Genomic DNA, 21,775 nt, shown 5'->3' on the forward strand with positions numbered 1-21,775 from the left:
TTGGAAGAATGTACAAAATTCCACCTACAGCTCTGTGTGGTGGGACTGGGGCAGAAAAAAGGTCAGCAAGTTTGTGGTTGCTAAGGGTTGTTAGTGCCAGGACACCACTAACCCATTTAAAGAAACACTTAAAATAGAACTCATGCAGAAGTCAAGGGAAAAGTTTCAAAACCTTTCTTTACCTGTGCTTTGGATATTGCAGTCAGTTCTGCTATGTTTAATCTTACTGGCACCTATACTCTAAGCACTCTTTCAGCCTAAGGCTTCCCTCCCTGGCTGACTAGTTTTAGATGATTCTTTGGCTGTGTGAAGCTGCTTTCAGGACTGTTCCTCCATGAGCAGGAATGCTACAGCAGTGGGTGAGACTGGCAGTCTCTGGTGCTCATCATGTATGTGCATTGTCTCTTAAACTAGAGGACAAGGACCTCTCTTAGATCAGCCTGACCACTGTGTTTTAAAGAGAGAAAGGAGAGAGAATAAAAACGATCTGCTTCCTTTCTTCTAGTTGTTTGTTTTGTTTTTTTTTTTTCCAGCTGGTTCATCATGGTGGCTGCTATCTGGGCATTAGATTTATTCCAGGCTGGAGCTGATTTTCTGGAGGACAATCATGTTCATCTCCCTAAAGGCAATATGTTAGCATTGCTTTTAGTTCCATGAGGCCTTTCTCGGAAAGCTCAAAACCTCTTTCTGCATGTGGTTGTTCACTGAGCACTTTCCTAAACTCTAAATATATTCCCAAGGGACCAGACATTTCTGGTTTGTCTTCATAAGTAAGAAGTTCTCTCAGTTCAGACATGTATTAGTTTTTGCTGATCACCTGGACAAAACACTCTTTAGGGAAAACGAGTCTTTTCTACTCAGCAGTTTTCCTATACAGGTATACCAGCTGAAATTCAGAGAAAACATCTAGACATCTGCTGACCTCTGGGTTTTGGGGTTTTTTTGTTCCACATTTTAGATCTCCCAAAAAATGAAGGCTCCCACCCCACCTTCTCCCCCCACTTTTTTTTGTTGTTATAACACAGCAACCTGCATGTGCAATCTCCTCAGGTACTTGTTGAGGTATTCAGGAGTAATGCATTGTTACTGTAAACTGCCCATATTTAACACCTGAAATATACAGCATGGTTATATCTGTTTATATGAAACACAGACAAATAAGTAAAAGAAAGTTATGCTTCAACTGTTTGTGCCAGAGTTGTCTCAAAAAAATCATTTCTCCACTTACCTAAACTCAGCATCGTTGAGGATCTCAGGTTTATTGAACTGTGACATAATGCATACATAAGAGAAAGTCTATTTGGGGGAGACTCCCTTAGAGAATGAAGCTAAGTTTTCTGTAGGTTTTGTTTCACATACAGCTAGGTTTCCTCTTAGTTTGCTGCCATTGAAAAGAGAGGTCTTGGTGCCCTCCCCCATCTCACTGTGCAGTCCTCTCATTACACTAGCTATCACCCTGCTGATTTAACTTGTGAGAAGAGCAGAACAAATTGCTTTTCTTCCCTGGGTTATTTTTCTGCTATTTATCTGGGATAAATTGACCTGTTGTGCATTGGACAAGCTAGCAGGAGTGACAGGAGCATGTGGTCAGAAGTGGGAAACAAATTTGATTCCTCAGATTCCAGTCAGACTTGATCTTTTAGTATGAAACTTACTCTGTTTCCTCATTATCCAAAAGATGGTCTGGTCATTTTTCTTCCTAAGTACTTCAATAGTAAGTTCCTCTTCCCTTGCTGTGTGTATCTTCCTGGTACTTGAGACGCCATCTGGTTCTTCATTGGTAAGAAGCAGTTCTTTGCTTCCCTCCATTTGCTGACTGGTTGACTGGCATGTTTCTGCATGAAACCTCTCTTATATGACACTCTATTTTATAATAATTAATATATTAATGTCCCTCTGTGTGTATATATATATATGGGTGTGATGAATAAATGGATGTATCTCACTACTAGCTCTTGACTATTGATGTTATTTAACTAAGCAGTGCTGTTAAATACTAGCTGTTAAATACTACCCATTTAACAATAGCGATGACAGCGTGTTTTGAAAGGTTGGGATTTCTCTCTTCTTTCTGAGACTATAATAATTAATTTTGCCCCACTTTTTTCTCTCTCTCTTTCTACCTTTGCCCCTCACTTGTTGTGCAGGGTGTCATTGAAACCTGCCAGCTACTAAGAACATCTTTGACCTTCTCCCGGTGCCACCATCGAGTTGACCCAGAACCATACATTGATCTCTGTGAAAGAGACATCTGTGCCTGTATCCAGGGCATGGACTGTCACTGCTCGGTGTTCCTTGATTATGCAAGAAGCTGTGCTGATGAAGGATTGATTTTGAACGGATGGCCTGAAGAGAGCGCATGCAGTAAGCTGACAGAATTATTCCTAGGCTGCTTATCCCAAATGAGATCATGCTTGTATTTCAGATTTATGTGCTGCAGCTAAAAGTAACTGGTGCTTTTTTAGGATGTTGATTCAGGTTGATTTAGGCATGGCAGGTTAAAACTTGAAGTGCCTGTTACTTCCATTTATCTGAAGAGCCTTTGCTCGCTCCCTTTTTCAGCTCTCCATCACCCACCTTTTTCTAGAATTTGTTGTCACTAAGGCAGGACTGTTTGAACCACAAATTCTGAGCTCTTACAGGTCCTGCCATGGTATACAGAGTCAGTAAAGACTTACTTGATACTCAAAGATATAGACTAGGGTGTTTAGGAGCTATTTCACATATGACCCAGTTGTGTGATGTTAACCCGCCTGTACGGGTAAGTCAGCATCCTTGTGAAAGGCTCTCCTTGACATTTATTTATTTATTTATTTATTTATTTATTTGTTTATTTTAGTACAATCAGTTATTTCATCCTTTATTTGCTTGAACCAGTTACACTGAAATGGAGATGTTGCCTTTTTTAAAGCTAAATTTTGTCTACGTTAGAGATCCTGATTGCATTTTTTAATGCTGCTTTTATTAGCTTAATTTTGCTGAGGTCAGAGGTCCTGATTGCATCTTTGCTGAGATTTTCAACAAGGAAGTGCATGGATTGACTGGGATGAATTGCATTTATAGAGAAAAGGTCATGTTTGCACCTACTGTTGCTATATGCACATGCCTCTGCTGGAGAACCCTGGTTAAATACATAAGCACACAAATAACAATAATATCAATCCTCTGATATCATATTCTCAATGATTTTTCTCATGTGTTTACATTACACAGGAAAGACAATTTTCATAGGATGTTTATGTAAATTGATTTCACAGGGTGAATGGCTGTTATATATTAACAATGCCTTGTTCTCTGGTAAAGATATTCTGCTATTGGCCACCACTGAAGAAAATGGAAAGAAAATTATGATTAGGGCAGGAAGATGCTGCCAACCACCTTTTGAATGGATTGGACACCAGTCTTCTAGCAGTAATTTGTTACCTTTCCACTGGGACATAAAAGGGATCTTCACACCAGGAGCTTAATTTTCCATCATCCTTCATCCCTGCTATGATGCTTTCTCAGGAGATGATGGTGATAGTTGCGTTGGAGGCATGAAACACTCTGCTGCGTTGGCAGGGCTCTAGTGCTGGCACACTGTACTAGTGCGAGCTGGTGCCCAGACCCTGGAGCCACAGAGGGCAAGACTGCTAGTTCGTTATCCTCCCACCTCCTTCAATAGAGGGTTTGCTGGGAAAGGGCAGGCTCTAATATTTTCTTCCCACTCCATGCCCACAGAGTTTTGAGGTGTGTCTATGCATCAAAATGAAGGGATAGCTGTAGTGTATGCTTGCATAATGGCCTAGCCTAGATAATGACAACAGTGAAGACACCACAGCATAGGTGTTATCCTGGGAGGGCAATTCTCTGGAAGAAGAAGGATGGGATTTCAGTATTAACTGTCTCTCAGTTCTCTCTGGAAACATGGAACAGTATAATTTCACAAATGAGTGGAGTAACTGCTTAGCTTAAAGGTACAGAATATGCTTGTCTACCCAAATTACTTGTTATTGCAGAACTTCACATGTTTAATTGTTCTTAATGCATTGGTTTTAGTTATTGTGACTCAATTTATTAGAAAAGAAATTGGCTTTAACTTTTAAGTATTTACTACACTGCCTGACAGATGATATTGCAGCAAACTGAAAATGAAGTATTTCTTAAATGTCATGCTCTTGAATAAGAAGTCATTGATAGGAGAGCATATAAACTTTCTGGTGTCCCTGTGATTCAGCCTTTGATAATTAAAGGATTTATTTTTTTTACGAGTTATCGAGGAATTTGCATTTCTAATTTCTATTAATTGTTTCAGGGCCAAGATGTCCAGTTGGCATGCAGTATAAGGAATGTGTATCCCCTTGTGCCAAAACCTGCCAGAGCCTGAATATCAATGAAGTATGTCATGGACAATGTGTTGATGGCTGCAGCTGCCCTGGTAATTTATTTACTGGATTATTTACAGAGAAACATTTGGCAATGATGCTACGTATTTTATTAGAAGAAGGAAAGCTGTGTCTTCCTTAAATTTTCTTGAAATCAGAACTAGTTCTCTTTTCTGGGACCGTGCCCTAGAATAAACCAATTTCTGTAATGCCTGTATGCTCACTTGATGAAAGGGCCATTTTTCAGACCCAACTGAAAAATAAATGTTTCTGTGAAAATCAGCACCATCTAGTACTCTAGGGTTGCCTTTGTTTCTTGGTGAGGGACTGCTTGCCATTGATGTATCTAGATTCCTTTTGAATTGCTTTTGGTTAGAAGCATCCAGTTAGAGGAAGGAAGAAATAGAATGTACTGAAGGAGTTTCTTACAGAAAACCAGCATGTGTGGGCCTTGCACTATAATTCCAGAAATCTTAATGATTGTACATGAATGATTTCATTTACTATTGAGTAATTTGTACAGGAGAGTTGATTGGCTTCAAGGGGCAGCCTAACCACCACAGTCTTCCTCCTGTGTCCATTGTACTTAAGACAACTGCAGGAAGAGAGTCATACAAAGCATGATGGAGGTTTGCTGAGAACATAATTTGGTTTCCAAAACAAGGCAGTAATGACAATGTTATCCTTGTTTGAGGAGTTGTCATTGCATCCAGAGCTTAGTAGTTGCACATGGAGGATGAAGCCAGATGTGATGTAGCCAGACACAGGAGCTTATTTTGTTGTGAAGGACCTAGTTATTATATTTGTGTAGTCCTGGGGCTGTTGGGGAAGGCTGAAGGAGATGAATCCACTGGATACACAAGGGCTTTCACTGTGTTCTCCCTTTGGTAGCTGCACTTGTTAGTTCAGTCCAGGAAAGGTCTAGGAGAACAGGAACTGAGAGAAGCAGTTCAACAGAAAGCTTCCTGCATGAGAAACAGATGAGTAGAAGGAACTGCATGAAAAGAATTACCAATCAGCAGTTCAAAAATTTTACTGTTACTTACTGCACAGTCAACAGGGAAGAACTTTGATTTGAGTTTCATAGAGAACCAGGCAGATCTGACAGATGAATAGAGAAATTTGGGATTTACAATGAGGATTATACATTTACTTAGCTTCTTTCCAGTGCTCCAAGAATCAAAAGGATCTGTTCAATGGTGTGTTTCTTTTTTTTTTTTTTAAACTTAAATGCACAACACAACAGCACAGTCACTTTAATTGCTGTAAATGGAATTACTATTGTCAGGAAAAAAGGCGGATGTTCTGTTTTGTTGTGCTCTCTGGAGAGCCACACCACATGCTCACATGTTGTTTTGAATATTTCTCACTGAAAGGCTTTTCTTAACAGCAAAGGTCTTTCCAAGCAGCTATATGGGAAGAATGGGATAAAGGGGACTTACCTGTGTCTCACTGTCAGTGGTAACTGCTGCTGCCAGGAGAAGGGGCCAAAAATCTCTGCAGGCGATTGGAAGGAGTCCCTCAAAGAGGAGTGACAGGGGTTTTCAGCAAACAAAATGTTTTGCTAAACCAGCTCTTTTTAAAATAGAGGAATATCAACCATGTTTCAGCATGGGGATCTAAAAGAAAGAAACATGTCATTTATTCTATTGCTAGCTTAGTGCAATCTTGGACAAGTCTTGTAACCTTCTGGCCTCTGTTTGTCTTTGTAAGATAAAATTCTCTCTGTATAGAATAGGTAACTATATTTGTGTAATATGGAAACCTCAGCAGTTGGATCCAAGTTGGGAAGCTGGCCCTGTCACTTTTTGTTTCTGCAGAAGTTGAGAAATGAAGCACAGCTCCACATTATAATGTTTCTTCTCTTAGACTCAGTCTGCTAGACTTTTATGGTGTCTAACTTCATGTCTTCATTCCCTATGTCTCTCCTCATACAACAGGTACAAAGCCTGTCTAGGCACCCTTTACTACAGTCAAGAGCAGTAAACCAACAGTCAGGTTTCTAGATCAGCTCTGATCAACCTTGATTGTGCTCCCTGTGTTTGACTCATATATGTTCCAATATGTGTTTTTTGGACTTGAGGACTCACTAAACAAAGAGCTCTTCTGGGGGCACCAGAAATGCTCCATTCAGCACATCTGAGGGAGAGGCAGCACTAAAAGGAATGTAGACATCAGCACTCATAAGGCTTTTTGGCAAGCCTAATTCATTTTAATTGCTGTGACTAACTATGGATAATAATGCATATGAATAACTAGAAAATCTAATTGTATTCATGTTTGTGCCCCTGTGTGTGTGTATGTGTGGCATGTGTATCTGCTGCTACCTGACCTATCCAGATGGAAAGCTCCTCGATGGTGAACATTGCATTGAAAGCTCTGACTGCTCCTGTGTCCACTCTGGAAAACATTATCCTCCTGGCTTCACCATCTCTCAGGACTGCAACTCATGGTAAACTGCGTGTCGCTCTGGTGTGGCTGTTGTTGCTCTAGATAAGTACTACACATCAGTCAGTGACTGTTTTAGATGATCTTTCTAGAAAGCCTTTTAACAAAAAATCCTTTCATTGGCAAAGGACCTGCTCTCTGACTGGAAATGCCAGACCCTTCCAAGAAGTGAGCTGTTCACAAAGACAAAATCAGCTCCACTTTTAAAGGGATATTTGATCTGATAGAACAATGTGAGGGTCATACTCCTTCCAACAGTAGAGAACTACCTGTTTCCTGTGGATAAGAAAGACTGGCAGGTTCCCATGTCTGGTTAGTGTCAATGGTGGTGTCTTTGTTTTGACTTCCTACATTTATTTAACCCCTAAACCCCATTTCTTTCCAAGAGGAGTTATCTCAGGCACGTCCTTGAAGCTTCTTGCAAAACTAATGACTCTTCCCAGCTGCATGGCTCATGAATGCCAGCCTGAAGGGGAAGGCTAGCTGTCTAAAGAAAGGAAGGGGAATGAGTAATGTATTCCTAATCTGGTTTTGTGTAAGTGTGAACATATTTGTGGAAGGAGTTCAGGCAACTTTGTGCCCATATGTTTTCAATTAGAGTACAGAAGAGGGACCCAGTGCAGGCCACAATATGCAGAAGAAAGACGGTCTGTGCATCATCACTGCATCTGTGCATCATTACCTGCACCATGTGTCACAGAATTGAACCATAACCATGACAGTAGCATTTTGTCTTTTTCCCTGAAGCTGTCTGTAGCTTTGAGTTTGGCCACATTGTTCAGCCTTTTCTCTTGAGAAATCAGTGCTGCCTGATAGACTGCGTTGTTAGAAAATGCTTCCTATTATTCAAATTTGGTAATACTGTGGAGGACATTGGCTCTGCATTTACCAGGCTCAATAAACTGACGCCCAACGAATGTTTTTCAAGGGCTGAGATAATTAAAGAAGTAAGAAGAATCTAGCATCTCTTGAAACTTAATTGATTTTTGAGATTCAAGGATTGTCTGGCATGGTATCCCACAGACCCAAGAATGACGGACATCTCAATCACTATCAGTGCATGTTACTGGTTACTAGTAGTGCCCAAGGGAGATGGCACTAAATCCACCACCCAAAGACATTAAGGAAGAGATAATCCACCTCCCTACAACTTGCACAGAAAGGGAAACCAAGCAAGAGGAGCTTGGAATTTGCAGTGTGCCATTGAATTGTTGAAGGTCTGCTTTAGCAGAAGTCTAGCTGGCCAATGAAGGAAAGGCATTATTGCTCTTCTGTGATGAACTCATGAGGTTGTGAGTTGAGTAGTGTGCCCACTGCAAGAGAGAGGCACTGGAGAGGACACTGGAGATGATCACATCAGGGTAGTTTATAATGTGAGAAGCATTTGTTTGAAGGCTAATGGGGGAACTTTCACTGCCTAAAGGAGGATTGTAAAGAAGACAGGGCCAAGCTTTTCTCAGAGGCAAATGGTGAAAAAACATGAATCAATGGACACAGGTTGCAGCAGTGGAAATTCTCTTTAGACACAAGAAAAAATTCTTCCCCCCAGATGGTGCAGCACTGCGACAGCTGCCCAGAGAGTCAGTGGAATGTCATCCTGTAGGTTTTTAAACTCAATGGACAAGGTCCTCAACCACCTGATCTAGCTTTGAAGTTCCCTTCTTTGAGCTGGGGGTTGTAGTATATAATTTTTCTGAAGGTCCCTTCAAATTTCAATTTTTCTATGATTCTGTTGTATTAACAGACATACCTTGAGAATTGTATTTAAAGCTCACTTCACATCAGTGTAACGTAATTGAATACTGTATTCAACACAGAGCTTTGTCAGGAGAAAACAGAATTTCTTGAGTTTGCAACCATTCTGGCTCATGTTACTAGCAGCTGCTGTTGAATGATGGTAAGAAGGATTGGGTATATTAAGAAATGAGATTACGGGAGGTGGAAAGGATGTTGGGGACTGGTCCAACTTCCCTGAAACAGGGGCCCATCTTTCAATTATTTTGGGAAAAGTTGCAACAGAAGATTTGAATTCATGTGCTCTTACCTAACTTGTCATGATGTTTCCTAGCATTTGTCGGCATGGCACCTGGATCTGCAGCAATGGGGAATGCCCAGGTAAGTCAGCGCTACTCTTTTCAGGTTTTGACAAGTAAGCCTTGTCTAGATCCCTCCCACTTACATGTTTTCCACTCAGAAAGGGAATCTGTCTTGCTTGCTTCCTCCAGTACAAACCAAATAGGATCATCATTATAAGTTATTCTCATGAGACAAGCCAAACACAGTGTTACCTGGGTTTTGTGTAGCAATAAAAAATCCTTTTGGTGAGAAGAATGGTTCCTCTTTTGATTACTTAGTTTACCAAGATTTAAGGGCCTGTATGTTCAGAGGACTGACTTTCAGATAGAGGAATACTGCTGGGTTTCTTTGACTAAGTACTGTTCCCTATGTGTTTGTATCAATCAGCATAGTTTTGTTGATGGAACAATTTGAAGCACTGGGAAAAGATTGGATCACTTTTAATACCCCATAGGTTTGGATGCTAATGATCATATTACAGGCAAAGGAGGGAGAAAGTGGCCACCCTGCCTTCCATGGGTGGTGGCAGACTGGAGAGGTAGCTCTGCCTGTGTTTGTGCTCCCCATCCTCCTACTTTACCTCTAAAATTCACCGTTACTGGTGGCTGCTGTCCTAGTTTTTTGCCCACATGGGGAATATGACTTCTCATGCTGTTATTTGGCCAGCAAAGTGCTGCCTTCCTTAATTCCTCCTGCTAGTTCTGTGGCATGTCCCCTGTCTCAGTTCCTGCACTATGTTCAACCATGGAAAGGCCTCCTTGACCTGAAACAGCATTTGACTCTGCTTGTGTTGTGTATGGAAGACTGCAGGGAGACAGTGTGGCTCTTTGTCTTGTTTGTTGTCCTTGCTTTTGGGAAGTGAGAGTGGAAGGGATGAGAAGGAGGCTGGGGTTATGGCAGGACAGGAAAAGTCAGAGTAGGGTTTTTTTTGCTTTGGTGGTTTTCTTTTGTTGAGATGAGGCTGTGCAATCCTCACAAATTAGAACTGCAACAGTCTTAAAATGGCTATCAAAAAGTCTGTCTTTTGATTTAACCTTAAGCTTGCCTGACCCATCAATGCTCCATTTCTTCCTGTTTGTGACTGAAAAAGCACTTGCCCTACTGTGTCAGCAGTAGAAAAAATAAAAAGTAATCCGCAACTTAAGAAATGAGGGGGGGGAGTGGGGTATTCAAATGTTCAAATAGAAATGACATTTTTAGTGAGCTGTGCCAGGCAGGACTATGAGAAGCCCTGTGCTTGTGGTGTTCGTTAGAGATCTCTCTAAGTGCAGGAAACCTCATTGTCTAAAACACGGAATCAAGGACACAGGCCCAGCTGAATCGTTACGTCTGTTAGCTAAAGGGCATCAACAGGTTTACAAACAAGAAATGAATCTTTTTTTAACTTCAGTTTTTACCTAGGTTATGTCCTTGCTTTCTGGTCTACTATGACTATTATGTGGGCCCAGTGTTCATCCTCAGCTGCAGCCATGTTTTGTTCATAGTGATTATAGAAATGACGATAAACCTGATATTGAGGCTTGCAAACGGGTACTGATATACGGCTTTGTGCAAGAGGGCGTATAGTACCCCTGCCTTTTTTCTGAGTTGGGAAACTGTGCCAAATGAGCAGAAGTCAATAAGGTTATTTTTGTACCTTCTGCCAATGTATCCAAGTCACTTTTCAGCTAGGCTTGTGCAAGACTGAAGGCTGTATAAGTGCAGTAGTTGTGCATGTGCCTCCTAACATCTGCAGACTGTTCTGAGACAGTACAGGAAGGCAGCAAACCTTCCCAAAGCAGCAGCCCTTGATAGGAATGGTAGCCAAGTATATATTGTTACCTGTCCTGTTTTGTCTCTACTTGAAGCAATGTTACAGAATATTTTTATTGTTGGCTGGTTATTTTTGCAACAAATATTTCTAACATCATGAGTCACAGAAAGTTTATATACTTAGACTCGCATATGCTGGAGGTAGTTCCATTGATTTTTTTTTTTTACCAACCTGTTTATCAGGAAAGGTTTCTTTTATATCATGGGAAGGAATTGCCTAGCTGTATGTTAGGTGATAAAGTTGGGTGCCCAGCTGGAGGTAGTGCTACAGAAGGCAGTGTTGTGTCAGCCAACTAGCAATAGCTGGCTAGCACTAGAAAGAAGCTCTCAAGCTGATATCATAATTAAATTAATTATGAAGGCAGTAGGTTTCAGGGAATCTCATGGGATGCATTACACGAAATGGAGTAGATAGAGGGACCCATAAGAAGAGACTTTGCCGCAGGAAAGAAATTTCCCTTCCAGGAGAAAGGCCAAAGGGCTGGCACTTGCTTTGGGTAGCAGACCCTAGCTCTCCATGCTGCAAGGCTGTCTTCTTTGTTCCTAGTTTCAGAGAATTCCCTGGAAATAAAACTGCGTATAATATGGTGGGTTATGCCTAATTCTCTTTAAATCTGTTCTCCGTATCTGATAGTCAGTTAAATGACTCTGAGTAACATAACACTTGGTTTACCTTTATCTAAATTTAACTGAACAGAAAATGGGGCTTCCAGGGTGAGCTAGTAAATACCGAGCTGCCTTACTCTCTGGGGGATGTCATGCAGGGGATGACATACAGTGAGTGCTGGACTTCTTTAGGGCAAATCAGAGATGCACAAGGCTGAGAATCTTCAGGATCTGTGAGGCTGTGCTGTAACACGGGCTGATTTAAGATGATTAATGCTGAATAATATATTGAAAAGTGAAATTTCCACTTGATGTTCATTAGTCAAATGCTATGTGGGACTCAAAGGGAGTGAAGAGGGAATAACTCATGGAATTCATCTGCCAGTTTGTGACATTTAACCTTTCTCCATCCTTTGTCAGGGGATTGCCAGTGTAGGCCCAGCACCTGAATTTTGTTCTGGACAAGGTCTCTGCCCACCTTGTTTGCCATGGGACCATCTCTAAGTGTGAGGGTCTATCTTTGCAAGTTCTGTGGAGCTGAAGCCTCCCTTTGTGTTTGCAGAGATCCTAGCATAACAGGGTACTAAATCCCAGTTGTGGCATCTGAATACAGCCTTCCTGGAAGTGAAAAGCCACAACTTACCAAACATTTTAAGATGTTGGTATGTTTAAATAGCCTGTTTTCTGTAATAGAAGGGTGGGCTTCCCAGGCTTTCATACTATTCTGTAAGGACTTTAGATGTAGCTCTTGTAGAATTATTTTTAACTTTATGCTAGTTAATTAAGATAATGGTTCAGAGTAAAGTCCAACAAAAATTCTGCCCTTGGAAGAACTCTAGCCCTGATTATCTAACAGCTCTTCATTCTGATAAGGTATTTTTACTTCAATGCTAGAATAAGTTCTTACAAGGCAGCTCAAAGAAGAAATCAACACTTGTGGGGGCTGTCTTTAAGGAGGATTTCAGACACTGTTGCCTTCATAAAACACCAGTAGGGAGATGAAAAAGGAGCTCACTGTCTGCCAAGACACAACCGTGAAACAGAATAAGAATTGAGGCATCTCTGCAGAAGAGCAGAGCAGCAGTGAAAGTCCAACAAGTCTTGTTGCAAATCTTGATTTTTCAAATCAGTAAAAATGTCTGCATTGTACAGCCAGCTCCATGGATGCCCCAACGGGCTAAGTAAAAGTGGATTTAGAGTGTGCTGTGTCAAGATGTTGCAAGCTCCCGCATAGCGGTAGAGAGGCAACATGTCCTAGTGTATGGAGGACTAACGCTGGGTAATCCTGAGTGTCTTTCCCAGCTCTGTCAGTCTTGGGCATTAGTGTACATCCACTCTCTGTGCCTCAGTTTTCCCATTGCATAAAGGGGGAAACTTAGTTCCTACATAAAAGAGAGCATGGGTTGCTGTTTGGAATTGCTTAGTGCCACCAGCACTTACATCCTAGGTGTGACCTACCCTGTGGGGACATTGACTGTGCTGAGGCATGTACTACCAAAGATTCAGATCTGCTTCAGTGCAGAGCTGAGCCATTTGCTGATGTCCTCATGACCCTTCATTTGAAACACTATATATGCTTTTCTGTAGGCATGAATTTCATCTCTTGAGTGCGATTTGCACCATATTCCACAGCTTTTGCTGGCGCCTCTGTTACTACTGGTAATGAGTTACAGGAATAAACAGTGAGATAAGCATCTCAACGGTGCTTTCTGCTCTGCAGAGAAACTGGTCCTTGTGCAGCCTGCTCCACTGGGTTGCTCTTCCAGCTCAGCGGTTTAGGTGGGGATGGGCAGGATTTTGCTCACAACTGGCACTGGGGTGATTAATGTCTCTGCCTTTTTCAGGAGAATGCTCTGTCACTGGCCAGTCCCATTTCAAAAGCTTTGACAACAAGTATTACACCTTCAGTGGCATTTGTCAGTACTTATTTGCCAAGGACTGTGTGGAAAATTCCTTCTCTGTGATCATCGAGACCATGCAGGTAACAGCAGCCATGGCTGGTGCCTGTGTACCTCTGTGCATGCTCTTGAGAGAGTAGGAAGGAAGGGCTGTGGGAGCATGACATGAATTGCAGATATACAGGCCAACCAAATTAATTTTCCTGTGAAATAATTAGTTTAAATAACAGATGCAGTCTTTCTCCTTACTTAATAAGTGCTTTGCTTCTCCTCACTGCTGTTCCCAGGAGCCTACCTGGAGACTGAGATTCATAATGAGATTTGGAGAATGAGCCCTCACCGCCTCTTTGCCAGCTGAACAAACAAATGCAGGCAAGGGTGTGCCCCTTGCAAAGCACCCTGAAGGCTGGGGCCTGGATAATGCCTGGGGAAAAGGCATTTCCTCGAACACAGAGTAGGGTGCACAGGCAGAGTAGACCCTCAGGTTGCTTTCCATTAAGTCACATTGGCCGGTGATTTCTGTTGCTCATTAGCCAGTCATCGACTCCTGACTTCCTTCCGTGTCTCCCCTGCTGGATGTGAGAAAGGCAGCTGGAGGACAGTGAGTGGAGACAGCTGGAAGGAGGCAGGAAAGGGAGCCAGGCCAGCGCGGGGAGGGAAGGAGACCCTGGAGGAGGTGTCATAAGAGAGGTTAACCTGGCCATGAAATTAATCAGTTAGTTGCATATACGAGTAGGTGAACTATGCTGGAGACTGAACAGGGTACTGAATCAAGCAGTGGGGAAGACAAGGGATGGGGATGGAGAAACTGAAGGCAGGGAGGGGTACAGTGGAATCAGGAGACTGGGAGTGAAGGGGAGTATGAGCCTACTTTGCAGGACGCGAGCAACAGAGCAGTCACAGGGTGTGACGGTCTACGCACCATATACGTCTGCATTAGAAAGCGCTGATAATGCAGCTCTGAGGTCATCTGTGCTGGGGAACTTGCAAAACGGGTTTCCACTGAAACCTCCCTTTCGAAAGCGGGGAGGAGCCCCAGGGGCCTGCAGTTCTGGTTCCTCAGCCAGGAAAATAAGTAGCACAAGAGTGTGGGGCAGCATGAACCGTGCAGCTGTTTCCCAGGCTCATGGGCTATGCAGGGCATCGTGTCCTTCCTGCCGCAGCCCGGGGGGGGGTGGCTGTCCATCACTGGTATGGGCTGCTCCCAGGGGTCCTAGGGAATGCCTGTGGATTGCTTTCCCAGCTCTGAGGCAGAAGCTGTGTGGGTAGCTCCCTGGTGCATGATTAACAGGATAATGGAAGAAGGGCTTCCAGCCTAGTGTTTGTGGGATGCAAAAACTAGATCCATAAAACCATCAAGACACTCAACACCTCCCGAATTAGGTGCAGAAATGCCTTCTGGGGGCCCGGGGCTAAGTATCCAGTGAAGTGAAACTTGAGGTTCAAGGCAAATGTTCCCTTCTCTGTAGTGTGCAGATGATCCTGATGCTGTGTGCACTCGCTCAGCTTCTGTTCGAATCCGGGATATGGACAACAGCCTTGTTAAAATGAAACATGGAGGAGGAGTTTCACTGAATGGACAAGACATACAGATCCCTTTGCTACAAGGTGTGTTTTCTTCAGCTAACTCTGGCCAGCCACTGATGAGTGAACACTTATGAATGTTCAGTTCAATCAAAAAGTGTTTTTAAAACCAAATTCTCACTTGCAGTCTCTTCTAGAAGCTCTGTCATTTCAACTTCTCTCCATTCAGTTGATAGTTGATACATCTTGGCTCAGCTCCTCTAAAATCAGAATTAAGCTGTTTTGTTGGTCTATGCTTTTTCAAATTATTATTATTATTATGTATCCAGAAGCTGAAAGTCCCTCCAGTTATCTTGCAGAATGTCACAGGTAATGCCTGAGGTTTTGCAGATTGCACATACATCCTCTCCTAGGACTCCCGAGTGCCTTAAAGCAAAACCCATGAACTAGTCCATGCAGATGTAAACTGCTGAACAGGCTCAAAGCTTGGGAAGTGTGAAGCAGGCATTGCTGGCACTCTTTGCTTTGGAAGACCTGAATGCCCCTGTTCCATGGCAGCTACTCTGATGGCCTGTTCAGTCCAACACAGCAGTCCCAGGCAATCAAACACCACATCCTGGCTTGGCTGACTGACACTGTGGTTGTCTTAAGGTGCCCTCCGTATCCAGCGCATGGTGAGGACTTCAGTTCGCATTTCCTATGGGGAAGATTTGCAAATTGACTGGGATGGTCATGGTGAACTCCTAGTGAAGGTACTCTTTCTTTCTGTCTTATTTCTGTCTATTTGCCCCCTCTCTCGTCCCACCCAAACATGTACAAATATCTTCTTGATGAAATGAGAAATTGTTTTGTGTTGCATGTTAGAAATTCCATTCTTTTTTGCTACCCCCAGAGCGATATACAGGTCCTTTTGTATTCCAGAAACAAACATTTTCATCCTACAGCAGCTTGGTAGCTTTTTTTTTTCCCCCTCTTTTTTTCTGCAATGACAGCCATTATTACCCATGAATAGTTTTGTGTTTTGTTCAGCACATATCATCCAAACTGGATTTCTGCTTTCATTTCCTTTGACTGCCCTGTCTAAGACAATGGATTTGTATGACTTAAAATAAGGAAAGAATGTGGCTCCAGAGACACAGTTACTCTTAATTTCCAGGGAGAACAATCAACTCACAGAAGTTATGTTGCGTGCTTCTTCTACAGTGAGGAATGCTTAAAGTCACCCTTGATTAACAATTAGCGTTTGTCTGTGCTGCAGACCACAGAGTGTAGAAATACCCAAACCAGGGTGTGCGTGTCTGTGTGTGTGTTACAAGCTGCAAAATTATTTTCCTGTGAACGAAGGGGAGGGAGATTATTCACTGCGGAATAGTCTCCTCATAGGTGATAAACCACCACAGTTTCTACAGCTAAGCCATCTGTTTCCCTCTTTGCTTGTACAAGGGGCTGTTTCCTTTTGATCGCAGGTCCCAGTGACTGCAGTTGTTGACCCTGAGTGTGTAAGGAGCATGAGTCCGCCTGTAGTGTTGCTCCCTGGTGTAATGAGCTGCAGGCTACAGATGCTAAGTCAGATCAGTGGGCTTCCATGTGCTGCTGGGCAGCTGCAGACCTGTGTGCTCTGCGCCATGCTAGCATGGGTGGGTGCTTAACCACAGCCCTGCTGCCTTTAGCCCCATTTGGAATAGGGGATCTGCAGCTGGGCCCCATGTGGGGTGGTTTTGCTCACCGAGAAGATTTTGGCAAAGAATGCCAGGTTTCCTGGCGTTTTCTACTGGGCAGTGAGTGCTGCTGTCTCTAAACCATTGTACTGCTTTTGGAATCCTCTTGCTGCCCCCACATCTGGCTTAAATGCCACATCTGGCACAGCGTAAGGGTTTGTGAAACCTAGTTCAGAAATACAAGAGTTGAAAGGACAACAGAGAAGGGAAGTCAAGAATAACTTCAGAAAACATCTGTGGTTTTGTTGTTGTTTCCATCTTGCCTTTATCTCTGTGTTCCAGGGGTCCCAGAAGTTGGTTTTGGATTCAGAATAATTCAGTTCAGCCTCTTGCCACATCTCAGAAGTTTTGGCTTTTCTCAGTATTCAAAGTAATTTTTCTTTTTCCTGGTCAGAGGCCTGTATAGCCTGGCAAATCCTTTCTTAGTTAAAACAAATCTAATTTTCTGCTCCAGATCCTCCACCCATAAGAGCAGTAGAAGCTTCTCCAATTGTCTCCATTTATTCAGTTCTGCTCCTAGCTCCTTCTGTCTCTGGGCATTGAAAGCATTTTTGGAATTGCTTTTGGAGAGTTAATTTACGCTGGATTTGTAGACTGACCTGTTGCCAAATATTTCTGACAGCTGGGGGAAGTGAAACGCTTCCATTACTTGGGCAGACTTCTGGCAAAACTTCTTTCTGTGTTCCTCAAGAAGGCTTCCCTTTCTGTGACCACTTGATATCTGTGATTCGAGTTTCCACTCAAAAATACCCCAGACTCTGGATTTGTCAGAGTCATTGTCTGTCTGCAGAGTATATGGAAAATGTAGCCTCCTTGGCCTTCAGAACAGTAAGGATACATAGCCTCTAATAATTCATGTTTGTCCTCTCAATGCTCCATATTTACTCTCTGACCACTGTGTTTGAATGGAGGGAAGTATTAAGTTAAATTTCGGAGAATGTTTATGTTGTTTTTGTTTTTTTTTTTTTTTTAATTATACAGAAAACCAGTTTTCTTCAAAAATGTGTTTTTCTTTCTAGCTTTTTTGGTTCTGTTTCTCTGGTTACTCCTGCAAATCTGACTAAAGTAACACTCTACTAAATGTGTAGAGAGAGCTATTGTAGCATTAAGACACAGAGTCAGCTCCCGAGGACAGTTGGTTTACATGTGATGTACCAGATCTTTACTTCTAATAGAAACTGACAGTTCCTACTAGAATAAAAGGTATTAGTGCTTTGTGTTGCACAAGTTTCTTAGATTTCCCCCATTTACTACTTCATTTAGGGTCCAATTTCAGCTGTTCCTTAATTAGCAGCAAGAATAAGCAAGGTGAAAAGTCCATCTGCTATATGGGTTGTTTGCAATGCCATCGTAAGTTTCTCTAGGCAGAAGGAAGCTCTCATGTGAGGTAATATAACTTTAGGGGTAGTATCCTCTTCCTTGTTTTATTAATGATCCTTTATGTTGAAGGGAACAACTCCTCCAACGTTGCCTCTGTTTTATGACAAAACAATCTGTTTAAGTTTTCTTCATTTTCAAGTTTTCTTGGTTTTGGATGCAGTATCTCTTCCCAAATTACCATTGGAAATATAATCATCTCACTATATTAAAACAATGCAACTCTCACTGTTACTCTGTTTTTTTATATGAATGAAGGGGAAACACAGGGAAAGACTAAACTGGATCAAGGCACAAAAGTAATTTTTCTCCTAGTCACCTTCAATTGCCATTGAAATTATCACTGTACCATGCAAAAATTGCTAATAGTAGCATTTTTGTTAGAAGTTAAAAAATGCAGTACAATGAAATTGTATTTGTAGTATTTTAATGTGTATTTGGGAATCTCCTTGATTGTTAAATAGCGTATGATTCATTCTTTAGAAAATCATGTCATACATTGAAGACATATTCAGGAGGATAATGTTATGGCTAATATTGTGTTCCTTAGATTTCTTCAGTCTATTCCGAAAGGATGTGTGGGCTATGTGGAAATTACAATGGTAACCAAGGGGATGACTTTCTTACACCTTCTGGCATGGTGGAAGCTCTTCTAGAAGATTTTGGAAACTCCTGGAAGCTCAACGCAGATTGCCAAGACTTGTTAAAACAAGACAGTGACCCCTGCAATCTCAATCCTCGCTTAGGTACTGAGCTCTGTCCAAAATTAACACGTGCAGCAAACTATGATGTACCATTTTACATAACAATAAAAAAATAAGAAGAAACAGAAGTAAAATAAGGAAAAAAGAGAGGAAGCTAGTGTTGCTTACACGGCCAATAGGGTGGCTGTTAAAACAAAACCAAACCCCGACATCAAAACCCAGAGAGACACACTGATTGATGCAGGCTTCCTCAGGAAAATGTAATTTTTTTTTTGCAAATTTTAAACAAAAATTAGTAATGTGGGATTGTGCTGCTGTTCAGTTTGAATCACAGTCAGAGTTAAACCATCAAAGCCACAGTACAAACTTGTGCCACTGAAACTCCTTTTACAAGTGATACCAATACTGTGATTTGCCCACTCTGAGGATAAAAATCTGTCATCTTCACCCCTCTGATTTTTACATCTTATACACTTGCCCTGATCCCTTGTCTCCCTTCTTTTACTGCATTCTAACAGCCTTCCTCTTTCCCTCCATACTACTTGGCTGTGCTGGTTAGAAATGGGGAGAAATTTGTGTCCCAGGGGTTACAGCAACTTCTGATTCTGGGGAGGAGTAAGCACACAGAAAAAAACCCAATAGCTGTGTATCAGAGCAGGCTCTGGTGATCTGTGAGTGTAGAGCAGCCTAGAAGGTTTAATTTTGCAAATGTAAAAAGCAGCAGAAAGCAGAGGCCCCATAAAAGGAAGTACAGCACCAGAAATTGTGCTAGCAGAATATAAAAGCATTGCTTTTTCTTGATTTGTTTTACTAGTGAAACATTATCCTTTTAGTGGAGCTTATGACCTTATGAGCTATGATGCTATCTACGCCTCCTTGATCCTATTTTATTCTTCTGTGTTTTTTTTGTTGTTGTTGGTTGTTTGTGTTTTTTTTTTATATTTATTTTCATTTTTAACAAAAGAAAATGCCTATTGTGTCTCTTCTAGCTTTTCTTGAAAGCCATTGATTGATTCAGTGCAAGCATGTAATTTTTCTCCTTTTCAGCCAAATATGCTGAGGACTCCTGCTCAGTTCTGATGTCTTCTGCATTTGAACCCTGTCACCATGAAGTCAGTCCCACTCCCTATGTGAAGAACTGCCGCTTTGATGTTTGTGCCTGCTCCAATGGCAAGGATTGTCTGTGCTCTGCTATTGCTAATTACGCAGCAGCCTGTGCTAGGAAGAATGTCCTGGTCCACTGGAGGGAACCTGACTTCTGCCGTAAGTGAAATGCTCCTAAACCCCACTTATTTTCCTGGTCTCAAAGGAATTTCTTAGCAATGTCAGATGAGAAATCTAGAATGAAGTGATTTCTGCAAGGTGCCAAGTGTTACTTATGGCAAATCATGGGAGAGAGTATAGCTTTCCTCCACTATCAAAACTGTTCACAGAGACTGCTCAGCACTGGGGAAGAGCAGCAGTCATCTAATGTACCTTCGCAGAACTTTTGACTGGATTTCCATTTTCAGCTGTATTTAAGTTACCTGGAAACTTCCTGGATATCCCAGGGTAGGAATCTCCAAGTGATTTGTAGTAGTATATTAATTGCTTTTTTGGTACTGCCTTCTTTCAAGGCTCAAGCTTCCCAGGCCCTGACCTCATCAGTGAGTCCTGACTTCAGCTGAAGTTGAGGGTATGGAGAAAGCACAAAGTCAGGTACTCAGACAAATGGTATCACAGAACAGAATCATACAAGTATAAACAAACTCATATTAGAAGTGGCCTCTGGCAGTGTTCTGGTACCACCCCTCCTCACTGCAGGGCGAATTTACTGCAGATTGCCTAGGGTCTTCTCCAGACAAATTTTGAGTATCTTCAGGGATGGAGATCTCACAACTTCCCTGGCATATCTCTCTCTTAGCAGTTTGATTATCACTCTGTCAGTGCAGAAGTCTGAGACCTATGTCAGATCTCCTTTCATGTGCATCATTCAGCTCGTGGGTGAACATCATTTTTCTAACCACATATGAGCTCCATTCCTTTTTCTCCTTGTAAATTCTAGTATGAAGTGATAGCTGGTTGAAAATGTGATCCTGAACTTTGATCCAGCAGGGCATGAGTAGCACCACTGACCTAGGCAAACAAGAGCTTTGATTGTTTTGGTTTCTTTTTTAACTCTGAGTGTCAGCAAGAGGTGAGTTTTTTAATTCCCCTGAGGGTTGTTTCCAGGATTTCACCTATAATAAATGGCAACCCTGGTTCAACAGCTTGCAGTCAAAAAGATGAGATGTTGCTAGATGATAGAACAAAAATTCAGACTACAGATTTAGGTTACAGAGGTGGGGTAACAGAAAGAATAGGATGGTTTTGCACACATCAGTCCATGTAAGATTAATAGCCAAGCTGATAAGAAGCTGGAGCAGAAGCAGCCAACATCCCGTGTTTCTTCTCATTCTCAGTTAGGTCAGTATGTTAGGAAAGAATCCCTTGCAATGGAATCTTTGTGGAACATGGCCACGCTTTTCCCAATAGGTATTTGTGAAATGGATGTTTTTCCATTTTCCTGAGCAAGTTTGCAATAGCAGCAAATAAAGGAAAGAAGACAACTGAAAATTTTGGGAAAAAGCATGTATACTTGGCAGGCCTCCAGATCTGCTAGTGACTTCTTCCCAAACAGGGGGTGGGAAATACATTTATTTATAAACTGAGTGTGTAGAAACTGGAAGAGAGAGAAAGAAAGGTCAGTGGCCTTCCACCGGGTGGGGTCTGTACCTGTAATGTCAGTGACAACATCTTCTGCAGGCTGGAGAGTACTTACCACAAAGAAGAATGAAACCAGTTTATGTTAAACTGCTGCATGGTTTCATAATATTTTACCTAATTTATGTAAATGTTCAGATAGTGGAACAGTAATGTAATAAAAATCCTTTTAAAACTGCAGGTCTGGAGGCTGAAAGAAAGAGCACTGATAATGCACCATCATTCTTTCTGTAACTGAACAAGTCAATTTTGACAATTAATCTTTAATAGTGCAGAGCTGCTTCTTCCTTTCTGTGCATTACAGAGCGCTTTATGCTCTCATAAAGTGACGATTTTCCTGATTGCAGATCCATCAGCACCCATTAAATAATTCTGATGCCCTAGACATCTCCTGTCACATGAAGGAGAGCAATCCCTCTTTTAATGGGCTTGAGAAGTGAATGTGCAGGTTGCGTAATTTGTGCTGACAGCCCAGTGCACTGAACACATGCTCTGCTCCTGCCTTG

General features: G+C 42.0%; 1 protein-coding gene across 2 annotated transcripts in view; it reads left to right on the forward strand.

Annotated features, from left to right (window-relative positions):
- The window catches only part of VWF (von Willebrand factor), a 129,745-nt gene that overhangs the window by 16,804 nt on the left and 91,166 nt on the right, over positions 1 to 21,775 (forward strand). For both annotated transcript variants that reach the window (XR_009747415.1, XM_061476446.1), the window contains exons 7-15: positions 2,148 to 2,364; positions 4,295 to 4,417; positions 6,705 to 6,816; positions 8,881 to 8,927; positions 13,151 to 13,287; positions 14,674 to 14,812; positions 15,380 to 15,480; positions 18,374 to 18,569; positions 19,575 to 19,790. Coding sequence is in view for 1 of the 2 variants with exons in the window: in XM_061476446.1 (XP_061332430.1) it covers positions 2,148 to 2,364; positions 4,295 to 4,417; positions 6,705 to 6,816; positions 8,881 to 8,927; positions 13,151 to 13,287; positions 14,674 to 14,812; positions 15,380 to 15,480; positions 18,374 to 18,569; positions 19,575 to 19,790 (1,288 nt within the window). In the remaining variant the exon portion in view is untranslated. The remainder of the gene's footprint in view (positions 1 to 2,147; positions 2,365 to 4,294; positions 4,418 to 6,704; positions 6,817 to 8,880; positions 8,928 to 13,150; positions 13,288 to 14,673; positions 14,813 to 15,379; positions 15,481 to 18,373; positions 18,570 to 19,574; positions 19,791 to 21,775) is intronic.

This window comes from Pezoporus flaviventris, unplaced genomic scaffold, assembly GCF_033815535.1.
Source record: "Pezoporus flaviventris isolate CSIRO_AGI_PZ_B2104156 unplaced genomic scaffold, CSIRO_AGI_Pfla_v1 ptg000096l, whole genome shotgun sequence".
Lineage (NCBI taxonomy): Eukaryota > Metazoa > Chordata > Aves > Psittaciformes > Psittacidae > Pezoporus > Pezoporus flaviventris.